Raw genomic sequence first — 18,127 nt, 5'->3', positions numbered from 1 at the left:
TGCCCTCCGCGCACCGGCTCGGCCCCCCTTGGCTGTACTTGGGGCCAAAAAGACGGATGCCCTCGGAATCAAAGGACAGTATCTGCCTTGTTCCAAAGAATCTCAAAGGCAGCTGGAAGAGGAGCAGGTGACCTACTTTGCAGGGTGGTTAAAAAAAAAAAAAAAGCCACGAAACCCAGAACCTTGAAATAGATGCAGAGCGGCCGAGACTCCCCCCAGGCCAGGCTGGCATGTACATCGCACGCTCCCGGCTCGAGGCGGGAGATCCGTGGCCGTGGCCGGGCCGGCGTCCTCCACTGACGCCGCCGCTGCAGTGCTGCACGGGAGGGGGCTCTGAGCCCCGGGAGGGGCCCGTGCTCACAAAATCCACCTCCCCGCAGCTGTGAGAGCTGAGCTTTGGGGAGCCCTGAGCCTGGAAGCTCTCATGCCCCCACTGAGCCGATCCTCCAGGCTCTCCTGAGATCCTGGGAGCCCAGGGAACTTTCATGGCCTCCCGGTAAAACATCCGGCGGACTTGGTGGCTCAGAGGCTGCCATGTGCCCGAAAAGTCATGAGTTGGGAGGTGGGGCCTCACGGGACGGATTCAGGGTGAAGCCTCATGAATGGATTGATGTCGTTATCAAAGGGGCTTGTGGGAGCGGGTTCTCTTTCCCTTCTGCTCTCTGCCACGTGAGGTGGCAGCACTCAAGGCACCATCTTGGAAGCAGAGAGATCAGGTCCTAACCTGCCAATGCCTTGATCTTGGACCTCCAGCTTCTAGCACTGAGAAATACATGGCTGCTCTTTGTAAATTACCCAGTTTCAGGTATTCTGCCATAGCAGCCCAAGCAGACTAAGACAGAGGCTGTGGGCCCAGGACACGGCTGGTAAGGAGTCATCAAAAGGTGGACCAAGGACGTGCTCTGGCCCCGGGGTCCAACATACCATGCCCCTCGGCAGCATCACGGTTGGAGCTGACCCTTAGCAATTCCTTCCGGCAGTCTGGGTAGGTGCCAATGTCTCACCAGGCACCAGGTGAGGAATAACAACACAGGAATGCCTAACAGAGCCTGTGACTACGCCAGGCCCAGGCAGAGGTGGAGGAAGGTGTACTCACCACCCCCAGGCAGCGCACACCTGCCGTGCCTGCTGGCCTGGCTTCTACACCCCCTTCTCCTGATAACAGGTCTGTGTGCTCAGGGTGGGGCTCATCCCACTTCTTGACTCCAGGTATGAGCGTGTGACCCAGGCCTGACCAATCAGAAAGTTGTCTCCTCCTGGACACAAAGATTAGCACAGGACTGCAAGTGCCCTAAGCAGGGCCAATCAGAGCCAGCGAGGAACTGTTTCTAGAACTATTGGGGGAAAAGATATATTTCCGCTGAAGCTGCTAAGCTAGGGTGGGACCTAAGTCCAGAGCTGTGGGGGTGGGGTCATCTTTATCACCAAGAAGTGGGAGACCGCCCCACGATGGCAGCAGCACAGAAAAGGAGACAGATGATGAGACTCCTGACGATGGTGTCTGAGCCCTGGATACAGCCACGCCTACACCTTCCCCTCTCTCCTAGTCTTGTCAGGCACCTGAGCCAGGGAAGACTCTTCTGCTCCACCATGTTTGAGTTTGTTCTGTCGCTGGTACCCAGAGTCCGGATCAGTACATCACATTTCAGGGATAAGCTGACTGACGCAAAAGAAGTGAAGTAACTTATCCAAGGTCACACAGCTAATAAGAGGTAGAAACTGGATTTAAATATAATGAGTTGACTCCAAAGCCCACAACTTTAACCTCCATGCACAATGGCTCACTGTGCAGTGGTTTGGGAGCCACTGGGTAGATATCTTGGGTCTCTGGCCTTTTCCCTAGTTACTGACAGCTTCACCCTGGGCCAGGGGCCCCTGGATATGACTTCAAAGAGGGAAACACTGCTGGGTATGGTGGTGCGTGCCTGTAGTCCCAGTTACTCAGATTCACTTGAGTCCAGGAATTCAAGACCAGAGTAGGCAACATAATGAGATCCTGTCTCTTAAACAAAAAAAGGAGGAAAATAATATTCAATCACTTTGAAGGCAACACAGAGCGGTAGAGAGCCAGGGCTCCCGGGCCGGATGGCTGGTTCAGATCCCAGCACTGTTACCCCCCGTGTGGTTTTGGATGAGGGATTTCCTTCTCAGAGCCTCAGTTTCCTAATCTGTAAGATAGGGCTGGCTGTGGGCATTCTATGAGCACGAGCAGAGAGTCTGTCACATGCCAAACGTTTAACAAATCGGAGTTGGCACTGTTGCTCTCTCCAGCTGATTCTGCGGACTGTCTACCCCGCCCTCCCACAAGCTCAGAAGCCGGAGCCTCCCTTCCACTTTCTGAAATCCACCCACACCACCTGGGGGCTTGGGAAAAAATTCCTGCCCAGCTCCTCCTCTCTATCTTTCCCATGTAATCTGAAAATCAATCAGCAGCATCTAGATCACCCCGAGTACTCAGCAAAAATGCAGATTCCTGGGCCCCGCCTCAACTCATCAGGATCAGAATCTTCCGTGAGGCTGACGCAGGAATCTGCACTGTACCGAGCAGCCCGTGCTGGCACCGACACAACGGCTGAGAAGCCTCACTGCACCGATTTAATTTCCAAATGGGCATCCCTGCCTCCTATCCTCATCCCCGCTTCACCCACCAGGGGCAACCATTGCTCCTAGTTTTCTGTGTATTCGAGCAATCATTATTTGAAATAGCAATAAAAGAAGAACAGCACAATATGCCCCTGTATAGCATCTTGCTTTTCCCCCCAATTAATATATCACACCACGCACTCTCAGCAAAACACATTCCCTTCATTTTCCTGAAACAAGTGATTAATACTGCAACACCCAGATGATCCGGGATTTACGCAGCCAGTTCCCTAAAGATAGATATTTAGGTTGCTTTTTGTCTTCTGCCTACACCAAAGGTATCCATAAACATTCCGTCCAACCTCCTGGCTCACATGTGGGTGGTGTCTGGGGGGAACGTCCCCTGCCCCAGCTCTGAGCACTTTCCCTCCCTGCCTCCTCTTCCTTGAGTCTGGACAGCCTAGTCTCTGGGGGCCACAGGCACTCCTTTCTTATCTCTGCTACTTGCTCACTTACGGGGTTTCGATTTCCCTTTTTGGGGAGGAACTTCCAGCTCCCTTGACCAGAGGCCTGAGATCTAACTAACTGGGAGAAAAACATTCCCGGATCGCCATTTCCATCAGCAGCAACAGAGAAGCAAGACAAGAGGATCCCTCCTGAGCCTGCACAAGTGCCCAAGGTCCTGGTGACACATCTTATAGAGGCTCAGGATGTCCTTTCAGCCGCATGGCCCAGTCCCGAGCAGTGGCCCAGGGGCGTGGAAGGATGACCCCTTGCACTGTCCTCAGTGTCTGAAGTGCATGAGATTGGGACAAATGCCATGCAGCCTGGCTGGTGGCAGCAAGGGCACCTCTGCCCCTACCCCATGTCCTCCCCTTAGGGCTCACTGAGACAGACGTTGGAGCCCGGAGCCACGGTTGCACCGAGAGGCTGGAGGGACTCCAGAGCCAGGGTTATCAGCTCTGCAAATGAGGTCTAGACACCTCTGCATTTGGAGAACAACAAAAACCACCCAAGTCTCAACCCACACTCGCCCCTGCAAACAGGAGATCCTGTTTCAGCAGCTGCCTTGTAAACAGAGCAGGATGGCAAGTCTTCCTCCTAAATAGGGCAGGGAGCAGAACTCGTCTGTCTGGTTGCACCCTCCCTGGCCTTGTCTCCCCAAAGCCAGAGAACGGCGGACTCTGATTTTTGCTTCAGTTTGTCCCTACCTGCATGTTCGGGGATCCCCTTGCGGCCTCTCTCGCACTCCCCGAGTTTTGGAGAATCATCCAACAGGCGAGCTGGCCCATCGTGCGCACCGTGTGAGTGTGAGAGCGATCCTGTCCCTGCCTGAGGAGCACAGGGAACTGGCCTGTGGGGTTATCTGGGCTTGACTTGCCCTTGCAGAGATCCGAGTGGGTGTGGCTGGGCCTTGGCTCTGTGCAGAGGTGGAAGAAGGCTGGGGAAGAAGGCTGGGAGCAGGGGATGCCTGGGGCTTACTGGAGTCCTGAGGTTGAGGGACGGGGGTGTGGGCAGGGGTGGCCAAGCCCTTGGCTTCAGGGTTTGGGCCTGCCCAGAACTGTCCCCGATCACGTTCAGAGCACGCGTGACTCAGACAGGTATGAATGGAGCGCTCACACTCGCGTGCCCGTAGCTCTCGAGGCTTTCAGAGGTGACAGAGTATAATGCGGACGGGCAAGTCTGGCTTTGCGTTTTGCTTTGCCACTTACTCTGCACCAATGACTTGTCCACTCTGGGCCTTGGTTTTCTCATCTGTAAAGTGGGGATCGTGTGAGCCCCGTGAGGTAGTATGTGACTACGGCACTCATTGTCACCCCATCTCATGTCCTCCTCTTGGCTCAATCTGCTCCAGCCACACAGCCGTACTTTCTGATCTGTCAACAAGCTGCGGGACTTTGTTCTCACCTGCAGGCCCTCCCTGCCCGCCCTGCCGGACGTTAGCTTAGTGCCCTTTATCTTCCTCACACCCAGTATCTCAGAGCTCGTGTCTCCAGAGCCTCCTAGAGGGGCCTAGAACAGTCCTAGGTGCTTTACAAGTCTTATCTCCAACTTCACAACCACCTTTGTGGAAAGGCTCTGTGGATGTCCTCATTTTATGAGTGGAGAAACTGAGGCACGGGGGGTGTGGCCACCCGCCTAGGGTCACAGGTAATACAGGGAAGAGCTGGGATTCGAACCAAGGCGCCCTCACTGCAGAGCCGGCCTTCCCCACGACGCTCCACTTCCCCCCTTGCTCTCTGAAATAATCCTGTTTACTTGTTTACTGTTTACCTCCCCTGACCCATTCATCAACTGCATTAGGGCCAAGGCCTTGGCGTCCTGTGTCACTGTGTTCCCAGAGGTTGGAACATAGCGATTCTCTCTCTCAGTGGTCACCTTTGGAGATTGCTAGGGGACTGACTCATTTTTCTGAAAACTGTATTTATCCTGCCTTCCCTGTACAGATGACGCCTCAGAGTAACCCAACAGCTACTGAAGCAAAGTTCCTCTCAGAAGAATTCCAGCCAATAAATGAAGCAATGACAGAATTGAGACATCACTCCTCTGCCACTGTAATGACATAATGGATCCAGGCAGAGCCCACACATAGCGGCTACACTGAGGGGGGATGTAGTACAGGTCAGGCTGCTGCCGTCTGAACCCTCTGCCTGCGCTCAGTGTAACTCACAGAGGGACGCCAGACACACAATGCCTCCTCCAGGATGCACACCTAGGAGTGCTGTGGCTGAAGACATTCAAGTGGAACCTGATCCAGCTTCCACCTCTAACTCGAGTTGACGGAAGATACCTGTGCTGGAGCAACAGGTTACAGGACGCCATGGGAGGCTAAAGCCAGGAAGTGGGAAACTCTAAGGACAAATGACCTGGTTTCTTTCCAAACTAAATTGCAAAGAAAAAAGAAAAAAAAGATGGAAGGGAAGCTTACAGATTCAAAGGAACCGAAGAGACACGTAGGCCAAATGCAACAGGAGGATCTTGATTAACAAAACCACTGTTTTTAAGAAACAGTTGAGGCTAGGCGCGGTGGCTCACGCCTGTAATCCTAGCACTCTGGGAGGCCGAGGCGGGAGGATGGATCGAGGTCAGGAGTTCGAGACCAGCCTGAGCAAGAGCGAGACCCCATCTCTACTAAAAATAGAAATGATTTGGACAGCTAAAAATATATATATATAAAAAAAAATTAGCCGGGCATGGTGGCGCATGCCTGTAGTCCCAGATACCCGGGAGGCTGAGGCAGGAGGATAGCTTGAGCCCAGGAGTTTGAGGTTGCTGTGAGCTAGGCTGACGCCACAGCACTCTAGCCTGGGCAACAGAGTGAGACTCTGTCTCAAAAAAAAAAAAAAAAAAAGAAAAAGAAAGAAACAGTTGATAATAAGGAATTACCGTTAGATTTGTTAAGTGTAGTAAGGAAAAAAGGTCCTTGTTGTGTAGGGACACATTCGAAGGTCTGGGATCATTTCCGATAATCCAAGGTGCAGGGGCAAGGGAAGAGGATGTAGAAATCATAAGATCAAAAAACAGAAACTGGCCACACGTTGACACACGTTCAAACTGGGGGCTCAGTATACTTTCATTGTATTTCTGATATTCCATTGAAAATGAGACATAAGAAACAGTCCTCCACCGGCTTCCCATTGCACTTAGAATAAAACCCAAGCTGCTCCTGTGGCCCACAGAGCCCCACACAATCTGCCCCATCACCTCTCTGTCCTTTGCTCCCAGCTGTCCCCCTGCTCACGCTGCTCCGGCTGCACAGGTCTCCCTGTGCCCCAGGAACACGCCACGCCGTGCACGCGTGGGAGACTGTGCCCTGGCTCGCTCCGTCTGGAGCCTGTTTGGCCCAGAAAACCACACGGCTGCCTCCGCCATGGGGCCTCTGCTGCCCACCTCGTAAGCCGCTCTCCCTTCGTGCTGTAGCCCCTTGGGTCACCCTGCTTTCGTTTCCTTCTTAGAACTTCTCACCCCCAATCCTGTATTATGAGTCCACCAGGCTCCGCCTTTCGGGGTCGGTGGCCTTACCTCCGGGGCGTGCCGTCGTCGAAAGGTGGGATGATGACCACCTTCACAGTGACAGAGGTACGCAGCAGATCGATCATCTGGTCATGGGTCAATGTGACCACAGCCACCTTGCAGATCTCCACTAGCCGGCTGCCCTGCCGGAGGCCAGCCTGCCAGGCGAACCCATAGTCCTCCACCTCAGCCACCGTCCCGTCGTACTTCACATGGAAGCCCAGCTGCCCGAGCCCGTTCCGCCGCAGGGTCATGTCCACCGTCTCCCAGCCGTTGGTCATCACCTGCAAGCAACAGGCACGATCACCTAAACAGGAGCTGTTGGGTCAGCCCCTCTGAAGACCCCTCGTCAGATTCCCCCCTTTAGGCAAAAGACCTGCTGACTCCCACCTGCCCTTCCAGGTCAAGCCGGGGTGCCAGCAGGGTGAACGCCCACCCAGCCTCAACCGGCGTCCTGGTCCTGGTTTCTGGAGAGGAAACTTGGACCTGCAACCCTGCTGCTTATTGCCGAGCAGAGACCACGGCGGTCGGGAGCTATGAATACGTTCTCTAAATGTCCTGGTCTCCCTCGTTCCCACGGCCAGTGGGATCGCACTTCTCAGCTCCCTTGTGGGTGGGGGCGCTCCGGGACTCGTTTTGGCCAAAAAGCTGTGAGTGGAATTGGTATGTCCTCTGGGTGGGGGTATTTAATCGCCAGTGTGACCCTGTGCCACAGAGACCAGTAACATTCTAGACAACGGTGGCTATTTGGGCAGCTGGGGCCCAGCGCTAGAGCAATGTGGAGCATTGCTGTTCACTCAGCTGAACCCAGGGTGAACAGACAGCACAAGCAAGAAATAAGCCTTTGTGATGTAAAGCCACTAAATGGTATCCTGACGGACGCAATGACTCCAACCAAAATCAGCAGGAGAAGCAATAGGCCAGCAGTGCGAGGATCCTTTCTAGATTAGGAGCTCACATCATATTCTCTTCCTTCATGACATCGTCCTTGGAAGCACAAACCTCTTCCCCATCTCCTCCTCAGACCTTCCCCCGCGTGGAGCCGGCCAGACCCCACACGGGCTTCCCTCCAACCTCTCCCTGACGCACCCGTGTGAGGTTTTCCCCACGTCAACGCATTACCGCGGCTGCGAGGACCCCCGCCCTCAGCATGCCACCGGTGACTCCCTCCTCTTCTTGGGATCACAACAAGATGAACTTAAAAAGCCGTGGCTGTTCAGCAAGTTATACCAAGACCTGCCTGTTCTTTCCTAAAACTGCATTGTGGAAAAAGAACAGGTAATGGTTCATATTTCCTGGGAGAAGTCATTCCCTGGCTAGAGATTCTGCTACTTAATGTACCTATTAAAGTGCTGGCTTTCATGCTTTTCTGACCACCACTTGAACTAAGAAATAATTTTATGTCACAAACTACCCTACATATTCACATATTTACGCACACATCCACAGCCACAGACAGGCCCTGCAATGCAAACTGCTCACATGGTGGATGGCAAGTAAGAGTCTGGATGGCAAAGGACTTATCTGAACCTGTCACCAAATCTTTCTGGTTACTGATTTGGACAGTGAGAATTTGGGAGGTGGGGGAACACGTATGACTAAAGCAATGCTTCACAAAATAGTACTTACCTTTACTCAAAGATGCGCTTTGATTCTCTTATTCTTTCCTATCCTACTGCTAAGGTGCAGCCCTAATGAATGGGATAAGTGCCCTCATAACAGAGGCCCAAAGAGCTTGTTCACGTCTCCTATCGTGTGCAGACACAGCAGGAAGGTGCCATTGGTGACCTGAAAAGGGGCCATCACCACACACTGACCCTGGCAGCACCTTGATCTTGGACTTCCCAGCCTCTAGAACTGTGAGAAATAAATTTCTGTTGTTTGTAAGATACCCAATCTAAGGCATTTTTTTTTTTTTTTGGAGACAGAGTCTTGCTCTGTTCCCCAGGCTGGAGAGCAGTGAACGATCATAGCTCACTGCAGCCTCCAACGCCTGGCGTCAAGTGATCCTCTTGCCTCAGCCTTCCCAATAGCTGAGACTATAGGGGCACGCCACCATGCCCAGCTAGGTGTTTGTTACAGCAGCTCAAAGGGACTAAGACACATATCCTTTAAAATTATTGAGACCCAGTAATCAATTTCACAGCCCATTCATGGGTGGCAACCTATTTGACAATTTCTTTGACAAGAAATCACTGTTAATTTTTTATGTATGATTTAAAAAATAGGTATTTTTTGAGTCTGTGTCTTTTAGAAATAAGCACTGAAAAGTTTACAGATGAAATGATATGATGGCTAGGATTTGCTTCAAAATAATCAGGGGGAAGGTAGAAACCAAACTGGCCATGAGTTGATACCACTGAAGCCAGCAGTGGAGACAGGGTTCATACACAATTTCTTCTACTTTAACATATGTTTAGAATTTTCCATAATTAAAAAGTAAAATTGGTTTGAAAGGCAAGTTGACTGCTTAGAGCCTCAAAAAAGAAAATTGTGACTGTATTCATTTATCTTAGTCCATTACTTCTGGTTCAGGAATAAAAAATTCTTCTTCCCTTTGAAGCAGTCACTCTTGTGCCCAAAGGGTTTGGCTGTGGGTTATGTAGAAAAGTCCTATGTGTCCATGCCCATGACCAATCAGGCCACACCAGCCCTCAGAGTCCCGGGCTGTACCCACAGGGAGGGGCCAACCTTCCACAGAGGCCCGGAAAGGGTACATGCAGGTAACAGTGCAACACATGCTGCCTTGGCAAGAACCGCCCGCTGTGATCCACTACCCATTTTCCCTCTCTACCTTTTAGTGATTAGACCCCCACCACGAAACCGGGTTTCAAGGGCACACGGCCACCTAGTTGGAGATCACATTTCTTAGCTTCCTTTGCAGCTGGGTATAGATGTATGACTCAGTTTTGGCCAACAGGATACGAATCGATGGAACTTCTAACTCATGTTCTTAAAAATAAAATTGCTGCCCTCCACACTCACATTTCCTCCCTTCCTGCAGACAGGAACGTGGCTATGGAGTGACTCAGTCTGACCATGAAGAAGGACAGTTCTTGCCTCCATACAAGAGAACAGGGGAGACACAAGGTTGAGCCCCTACGCTGTCCCGGCCAGCCCTGAGCAGCCTGAGTGCTAACGAAGAGTATGAGCTCCCATCTCGTTTCAGCTCCTGGATCTTTCAGTCTATTTTAGCAGCTCGGTCTGTAACGACCTACCCCAGCTGCTCTGGATCACTTTAGATGAGGAGGAGAGAGCCAGTCTGTCTCTTCGTGTCCTGAGACTTGTCTCCATTGCTTTTGTAGCAAATCAAAGGAAGTCTCACATGAGGAGAACCCGTCTTGATATTGACAAGGTTCCGGAAGAGACACAGGGCAGAGGGAGCAGCTTATGACACCAAACACAAAAACCAATTCAAAAACACCTCTGCTGTCTTATGCAGCCACATGGCCCACGGCCCCCTTGTCAAAGCTGATTTTCCTGGGGGCGGGTCTGTGCATCAGGGATTGGGAAAGCCCTTCGTGTGCTCAATTTCACCGATATCTCACGTATGAGGTGGGTACGACTAATTTGCTTATTTTACAGATGGGGAAACTGAGGGTAATGTCACCTGCCCAGGGTCATAAAGCAGATGATCTTGACCCTTGCTTTTTGCCACTCTGCTGAACTGCCTGCTGCTATGCTGTCCTCCTGGCCCCTTTTCTCTTTTACTAAGTTCATAAATTTTACTTAAAAATCAGGGCCGGGCACAGTGGCTCACACCTGTAACCCCAGCACTTTGGGAGGCCTGAGCAAGAGCGAGACTCCATCTCTACAAAAAATAGAAAAAATTAGCTGGGGTGGTGGCACATGCCTGTAGTCCCAGCTACTCAGGAGGGTGTGGCAGGAGGATCGCTTGAGCCCAGGAGTTTGAAGTTACAGTGAGCTATGACCAGGCCACTGCACCCCAGCCTGGGTGACAGAGCGAGACTCTGTCTCTAAAAGAAATTTAAAAAATAAAAATAAGTAAAAAGGAGCCCCCCTGCCCATTCTTCACCAGGATGATTCTTATTTATTGTCCTAGTCTCATTTCCTCAGGGAGGCGCTCCCCAGCCCCTGGCCTGGCTCCGCAGCGTGGGTGCCGGTGGGCACCATGGACAGGAGACGTGGGCCGGTGAGCGTCACGGCCGCGTGGCGCACTTGTGCCCCATCTAGAGGGAGCGCCCATCACCCTACTTCAGCACATCACGGTCCTGTGCAAAGGTGGGCCCACCTTCTAGAGCAGTCAGAAAGCCACATTCTCGAGAAATCCCCTGGATGTTAAGCTTTGGTAACCAAATCCGTCTGAGGACTGTATCCAACCCATGGATTCGAGACCTTCTCCTTGTCCAATCTAGGTCCCTGTGATAGGCTCTCTTGGCATCCTTAGCACCCCCCTTTTTAAGCTCTTGGCACTTGCAATTGCTTGTTCGGTATCTGCCCTGGATGGGAGCCCCAGGAAGGCAGGTCTGGGCCCATTATGGTCACTGCTGTGTCACAGCATTGCCCAGTCCAGGGCCAGACACATAATAAAACTCGTTCTATTAACAAACTGTATGATGCCATTAGTTCAGGACGTCTGGGGAGGTCGAGTCAGCCTGCCAGGGTCTGAACCCCCGCTCTGCCAGGGGAGGGCGTGGAATCCTCACCCTGGAGGGCTTCCCAAGGAAGACAGACTCCCTGTCATGAGTCACTTGAGCTGGGCCTGCCCCTTCATAGGAGATGGCTTATGTCATCGTTTCCTGCCCACTGGCTCCTCAGCAGGCTTTGGGGTGTTGAGGCTGGGGGTGGGGGATGGCTTTGGAAATGTGCTCTGAAGGGACTGTACCAACAGTAGGCACGGGGGTGGGTGTGGGACAGAGTGGCACAGAGAGGACGTGGGTAAAACATGTAACCTGGCACTGGGCCTGGCATGGTCCCTGCTCAAGAAACGCCAGCTGCCGTCAGGACTTTGAGCGATGGAATAGCCTAATGTTTAAGAACCCAGGCTCTTAACTCACTCTGGGCCGTGGGAAGTTACTTCACCTCTTTGGGCCTCAGTTTCTGCATCTGTGAAGTGAGGATGACAACGGTATCTGCCTCACTGGCTTTGTGAAGAAGAAATGCAAAGCCACGCAAAGCACTGACCAGGGTCTGACCCACAGTTGGCCCTCCCCAAAGGCTACTGCTGTCACGACAGGAGGGCACGCATTCGTGCACGCACTCGGTTCACGCTCGCTAAGTGTCTGCTGTGTACCAGATGCTGACCTAGGTGCTGAGGACACAGCAGTGAACAAACACATAAAAGCGCGGCAGATGACGGCAAAGCAGACAAAGTGGTGGAGTATGCTCCAGGCCATCTCGGGAAGGGGCTTTGCAGTCTTAGATCATGGGGCTCCACTGACAAGGTGACGTGGCCAAAGGCCTGCAAGAAGGGAGGGAGGGAGCCACGTGGGGATCAGGGAAAGTGATCTGGGGAGAAGGCACAGGAAGTGCAAAGGCCCTGGGGCTGGGCGCCTGTCTAGCACACCTGAGAAATAGCAGAGGCCTCTGTGGCTGGGGCAGAGAGTGCCACAGGGAGACAAGGTCAGAGACGTCAACAGGGAGCCAAATCATACGAGGTCTCCTGGGCCACCCAAGGACTGTGCCTTTTACCTAGAGTGAGCCGAGGGTTGGGAGCAGAGCAGTGACCTGACCAGATCCCTCTGACCACCGTGCTGAGAGGAGGTGACAGGGAAGCAAGGGTAGAGGTGAGGGAGACCAGGGAGGAGGCTACTGCTACACTCTGGGACAGATGAGGGTGGCTGCTGCCAGGGTGGAAGCCATGGAAGAGGACGCAGCAGCTGGCACCTGCCTACTGAGGCAGAGCTGACGGATGTGGGCACGAGAGGGAGCCCGGGCTGATGCCGAGGCATCTGATGTCAGCAAACAGAGTGACAGACTTCGCCTTTCCCGACACAGGAAAACTCTGTGGGGGTGGGCAGGAACACCAGGCGTTTGCTCTTGGATGTGTTAAGTTTCAGGGGTTGCTCAGACACCTGGGTGGAGACGCTGAGTAAGCAGTTAGAAACCAGGCTTGAGTTTGGGCACAGGCAGGTTTCAGAGTCAGAAAAACCTGGATTCAGACCCCAGTTCTGCCACGTGCTGGCTAAATGACCTTATGTGAGTGTCTATATTTCTCCGAACCTCAGTTTTCTCATCTGACAAGTGGGGACAAGAATAGGATCTAAACTTCATGGGGTAGATGTGACAATTACGTGAGATCATGCATGTAAAATGCTCAGCACAGAGTAAAGGTTCAGTAAACTCATTCGACGAACCAACTAATGAGTCATTACTGAACACCTACTACGTGCCAGCCCTGTTCTAGGCACAGCAGACAAGCAAGTGAGTAGCTTCCCAGACCTCACTTCCTAACGGGAAATCTAAACACTGGCTATTGTTCCCCCAGTGGCACGAACTTTGGAGTTAGGACAGCTGAGAGGTCTTTACCAATCCATCCTGAACTTAATGAGAGGGTGCAAAGGCCTAGGAGGGTGAGGACAGCCACCAGTCACAGCGGCACAGGGAGGTCACAGCCACCCAAGTCAGGCGAGCCTGTCTGGGAAACAGAACTCATCTAATCCTTAAAACCTGGACATGATGCGGGATGATTCTCGTTCCCATTTTTCAGATGGGGAAACTGAGTCACTAAGAAGCTAAATACCTTGGCTCAAGGTCACACAGCTGGTAAGTGGCAGTGCCAGGACTTGAAGCCAGACTTTCTGGCTCCAGAACCTGTGTTGTTTTTTTGAGACAGAGTCTCATTCTATCATCTAGGCTAGAGGGTAATGGTGTGATCACAGCTTACTGCAACCTCAAACTCCTGGGCTCAAGTGATCCTCCTGCCTCAGCCTCCCGAGAAGCTGGGACTACAGGCATGCACCACGACACCCAGCTACATTTTCTATTTTTAGTAGAGGTGCGGTCTCCCTCTTGCTCAGGCTGGTTTGAACTTCTGAGCTCAAGCAAGCCTCCTGCCTCGGCCTCCCAGAGTGCTAGGATTACAGGTGTGAGCCACCGCGCCTGGCCCAGAACCCGTGCTTGCTCTTAACTCCTGTATTACACTGCCTTCTCTATTTGGCATGCATGACATGTCATTCTCCTAAACCCACCAAACAGGCCATCACTGACCACAGTGTTCCTTCTCCTGGAGCTCAGATGTGACCTAAGTACTTCTCAGCACAGTGCTTAAGGCAGATATTACCAACTAAGTTGTCATCAATCTGCCACTCTGGATTTGGTCAGTGGTCTGAGCTGTTCACCAGTTTAAGTGACTGTGAGTGTTTGTCTTTTAATAGGGCAATTTGAACCACTCACATTTACTGAGATTACTAACATTTAACTTATTCCTGCCATATAATTTTACATTTCTTTTGTTTCTTTTATCATGGTTTCTTATATTTTTTCTCCCGCTGCCTCTTGCCTATCCTTTAACGGTCTGAATCTTTACATTATATTTTAATTCTTCTGGAAAGTGCTCTGTTACATCTTTAACATAAGCTTAAACTTACATTTTCTACCAACCTCTAGGATTAATGTCTCTTGTCCTTCCACGGTGGTGGCCTGGAGAGCCCCGGATCCCCGGCCCAAACCCTCCCCAGAAAGAGCCCCTGCGGCAGGACCTGCCAGACCTCTAGTGTGTAAATGACAATCCTGATTCTCCTGAGGCCAGTTAGTGTCTTGGCCTAACTGACTGGGTAGGGACGTGGCCTCCAAGGCCAAAACCATGTGAACCGCTGCGCCACTGCCCGCTCGCTCCCTTACCTTCAGTCTCTGCACGATCTCCCTTATGTCCTCCACAGAGCCCTCTGCGGCCTGTAGGAAGATGTGGTCCCCTCGCCCATAGAAGATTTTGAGTGTCGAGGCGTCTGGGGTCCAGCCAATGACATCCCCGCAGTAGCAGTTGAACACCACCTCCTTGGTGCGCAGGTCCAGGAGCACCACAAACTCATTGGAAATTCCCAAAATGCAGTCGATTTCGACCCCCTGGGCGTAGTCCTGAGCCGCCACCCTCCAGGCGATGGCCCCCGAGCTGTGCTGCTCAGCGCCTGCCCGGGCTTTTGTCTTCTCCTTCTTCTTGGAGGTCAGGGAGATGAGGTTGAACTTGCCAGTGGAGTCAATGGGTGTGTTGGAGACACAGTTTTCAGCCAGGTCCTTGAGGTACTCCTGGCGGGTCCTGGTGGCCATGGTGTGGAACTTGTCAGACTTGTGCGCCGCGTTCTCGGCGTTAATCACCTTGGCCAGCAAGAAGTCTCTGAAGACGTCGGATTTGCGGAACGTGGTTCCACTGGGGATCGGGGGCCCGAAAGGAGGAGCGTCTTTGGATCGGGTCACAGCCATGCTGAGGAGGGAGAGATCATTTAGACGGTGGAAAGAAACGCACTAAGACTCTTTAGAAAGAAAACATACGATCAAAAATAGGAGTTTCCTTTTGAAGAAGGAAAGTCCGTGTTTAATTAGTAAGTTGCTGGCTAACTAGGTTAGACATATAATAAAAAGTCTTGGGGTGAGGGGGATCTGCTTCTTGCTGGGTCCCTGAGGGATGGAGGTGCCGGTGGTGACAATATTTAAAGACCACTGTGGCTGCCTCATGAAGGGACTAAAGGAGAACAACACGTGCGGGAGACCAGGACGGAGCTGCCCTGCGACCCCGGCCGACCAGGCCAGACCCCTCGCTCCCCATCTCGCGTCCACTGTCTAGCGACCCTGTATGGCCCAGGGGCGCGTATGGCCTCGGGTTAGTGGATTCCCCGCAGGTCCTCAGTACTGACTGAAGCAATGATTTGAACTTGGACAGACCCAGAAGAAACAGATTTCTACCAAAGTACAGTGGGTGTAGGTTAACGGGCATCTCCCGGAGCAGACATTCTTCAAGAAATGCCACACAGACCAGGCACGTTTTCTCCTGTAAGGAGTCCTGTGGGTCTGGCTTTGGGACGGATGAGACGGCCTCGCTGGTCCCTCAACCCTAACTAACGGGGCAGGCAGACTGTGCTCTACAGATGTGAAGCGCTTTGCAACTTCTTCATTCAGCACTTGGCTGTTTATAGTGACATATTTTGGCTTTTCTCATAGTCCTGATTCATAATTTTATGAATCATGAAATTGCAAACTGCTGAAGGTTTTTCGGCAATCAGAACAGCTGGTCCCTCGCTTCCCGGCAGGAGGGACCGGGTTTTTACAGGCCACAGGCAGCAGGAGGACAGTAACGGGGTGACTTGAAACAGCAAAGGATGATGACTCTTTACACAACCAGGAGATGGTGTGACCACGAGATAGCTTGATGAGTATTTCTAGAACACTCATAATTATTTATTCGACAGTTATTTTCTCAGCACCTGCCATGTTTGGGCCAGGCAACTGTCCCCCTGGCAAAGATGTCTTTAGGGCCCGCTATGTGCCATGAAGGATACAGGACGGTAAATACGACAGGGCGTTACCTTCAAGGGAGACGAGGGCCACACCACCAAGTTGTTTTTATGTGTGTGCGATGAGCGCTGTGACAGAAACGTGTCCGGCAACAGCACACAGAAGGGGTAATGCACCCCCGGAGGATGTCAGAATATCCGAGTTCAGCCCTGAAGGACAGTTAGAAATTCACTGCGGGGCAGCGGGGGAGCCGGGCGGAGGGGCAGGAGGCCGACGGGAGATCTGTGGCCCGGCTCCCTGCACAGGGCGGGGACGGTCGGGTCTGTCCTGAGAGCAGCTGCCTGTGGGGGAGGAGGGGCGGGGAGGGGCGGGGGTGGCTGCGGGGCAGCTTTGGTTGTCTGTCTAACATTTTCTTTCTTTAAAAATACAGGAAAGAGGGAGAGCCGAAATAAATAAGGCAAAATGTTAACATCTGTTAAATCTGGTGGTGGGCACATGGGTGTCTGTTACATTATTTTCTGTACTTTTCAGAATGTTTAAAATATCACATAATAAAAATATTTTAAATTAAATTGTAAAAGGTAAGAAAGGTTTGTGCATCAGAGAGAACTCGCTCTGGAGCCCATGCAGAGGCTAACCTGGAAGGGTGGGAGGCCGCAGGCCACTGTGATGAGCCCGGTAGGAGGGGGCGAGCAGGGGGGAGGAAGGGGAGAAGGGCCCCCCCAGCCAGCTCAACCCCCGTCTCCGAAGCACTGCAAAGGCGCCTCCGTTCCTTGTGTGTCTGTGTGAACATCTCCCATCACCACCAGGGCCGCCTTTCGGCTGCCGAGGAGCAACACACCTTTAAACCCCGGCATCCTCCGAGGTCCTGAGCCCCACACAGCCCGAGGCGCAGGCATTCTGCAGGTGTCACGGTGTGTCCTGGGAACAAACGGGCTAGCGGAGAGGGGTCTCAGGCCTGGGGATGTGCCCACAAGGAGGCCCTGCCACGCAGTGTGCCGGCCCCCAGCAGCCAGCGGGCAACACGTCCGGAACAGCGGTTCCCGCCGGCCAGCGCTGCCCACTGGGATGCCCTGCCTTCTCCTGCACACCCCGCTGAGAGAAGCCGGTGGATCCTGGCCGTGCCACCGAGACTGCCGGCGCACACACGCACACACTCTCTGATCCAGCACCTCCGTTCCTGGGAATTTATTCTACAGCTGTGGACTTGGACACGGGTGTGGTGAGAGTATAAACAAGGCCTCGGGTAACAGCCCAGATGCCCGTTCACTAGAGGACAGGGGAGGATTACCACGCATCCACACAACGGAATATTACGCAGTCATATAGAAGGAAAAGCACTTTCTGTCCTGGTACGGAAAGAGCTCAAAAACTGTTGAGTGAAAACATACAGGATGCAGAACAGTATGTATGATATGCTATGATCTGTGTTAAAAAGGCAGAAGAGGAATAATTACACTTGCTTGCTTGTATGTGCATAAAACATCAGGAGACACGAAATAGCTAAGGTGGCTGCCGCTGTGAAGGCAGCAGGGCGGGCGGGGGTCAGGGGTGGGAGGGAGACGTTTATCTGCATATGATCTTTTTTTAAGTTTTTTTTCTTTTGAGACAGAGTCTTGCTCTGTTGCCCAGGCTAGAGTTCTGTGGCATCAGCCTAGCTCACAGCAACCTCAAACTCCTGGGCTCAAGCAATCCTACTGCCTCAGCCTCCCAAGTAGCTGGGACTACAGGCATGCGCCACCATGCAGGGCTAATTTTTTTTCTATATATATTTTAGTTGGCCAGATAATTTCTATTTTTAGTAGAGACAGGGTCTCGCTCTTGCTCAGGCTGGTCTCAAACTCCTGAGCTCAAACAATCCGCCCGCCTTGGCCTCCCAGAATGCTAGGATTACAGGCGTGAGCCACCGCGCCCGGCCCGCATATGATTTTGTATCTTTTGAATTTCAAACCATTTTCAAAAAATGGAAAATAAGAGCCTATTCCTTAGTCTCCAGGGACAAGTGCTGACCTGGGCCTGGGTCACCTATCGGATGGTTTCAAGGACCACTGCTCTATCTCCCGCCCCACATCCTGAGGGCTGTTCACTCGTCCTTTCAGGGCTGGCCACCACCTGGGGTGAG

General features: G+C 52.5%; 1 protein-coding gene across 1 annotated transcript in view; it reads right to left on the bottom strand.

Annotated features, from left to right (window-relative positions):
• Positions 1-18,127, bottom strand: part of SIPA1L3 (signal induced proliferation associated 1 like 3) — a 218,843-nt gene that overhangs the window by 52,785 nt on the left and 147,931 nt on the right. The window contains exons 9-10 of the mRNA XM_069457233.1: positions 14,401-14,977; positions 6,607-6,881 (exon numbers count right to left, since the gene is read on the bottom strand). Coding sequence (XP_069313334.1) covers positions 6,607-6,881; positions 14,401-14,977 — 852 coding nt within the window. The remainder of the gene's footprint in view (positions 1-6,606; positions 6,882-14,400; positions 14,978-18,127) is intronic.

The sequence above is a fragment of the Eulemur rufifrons genome, chromosome 24 (assembly GCF_041146395.1).
Source record: "Eulemur rufifrons isolate Redbay chromosome 24, OSU_ERuf_1, whole genome shotgun sequence".
NCBI classification, from domain to species: domain Eukaryota; kingdom Metazoa; phylum Chordata; class Mammalia; order Primates; family Lemuridae; genus Eulemur; species Eulemur rufifrons.
Note: the sequence above shows the minus strand (reverse complement) of the source record. Positions and strands in the feature narration are given on the sequence as shown.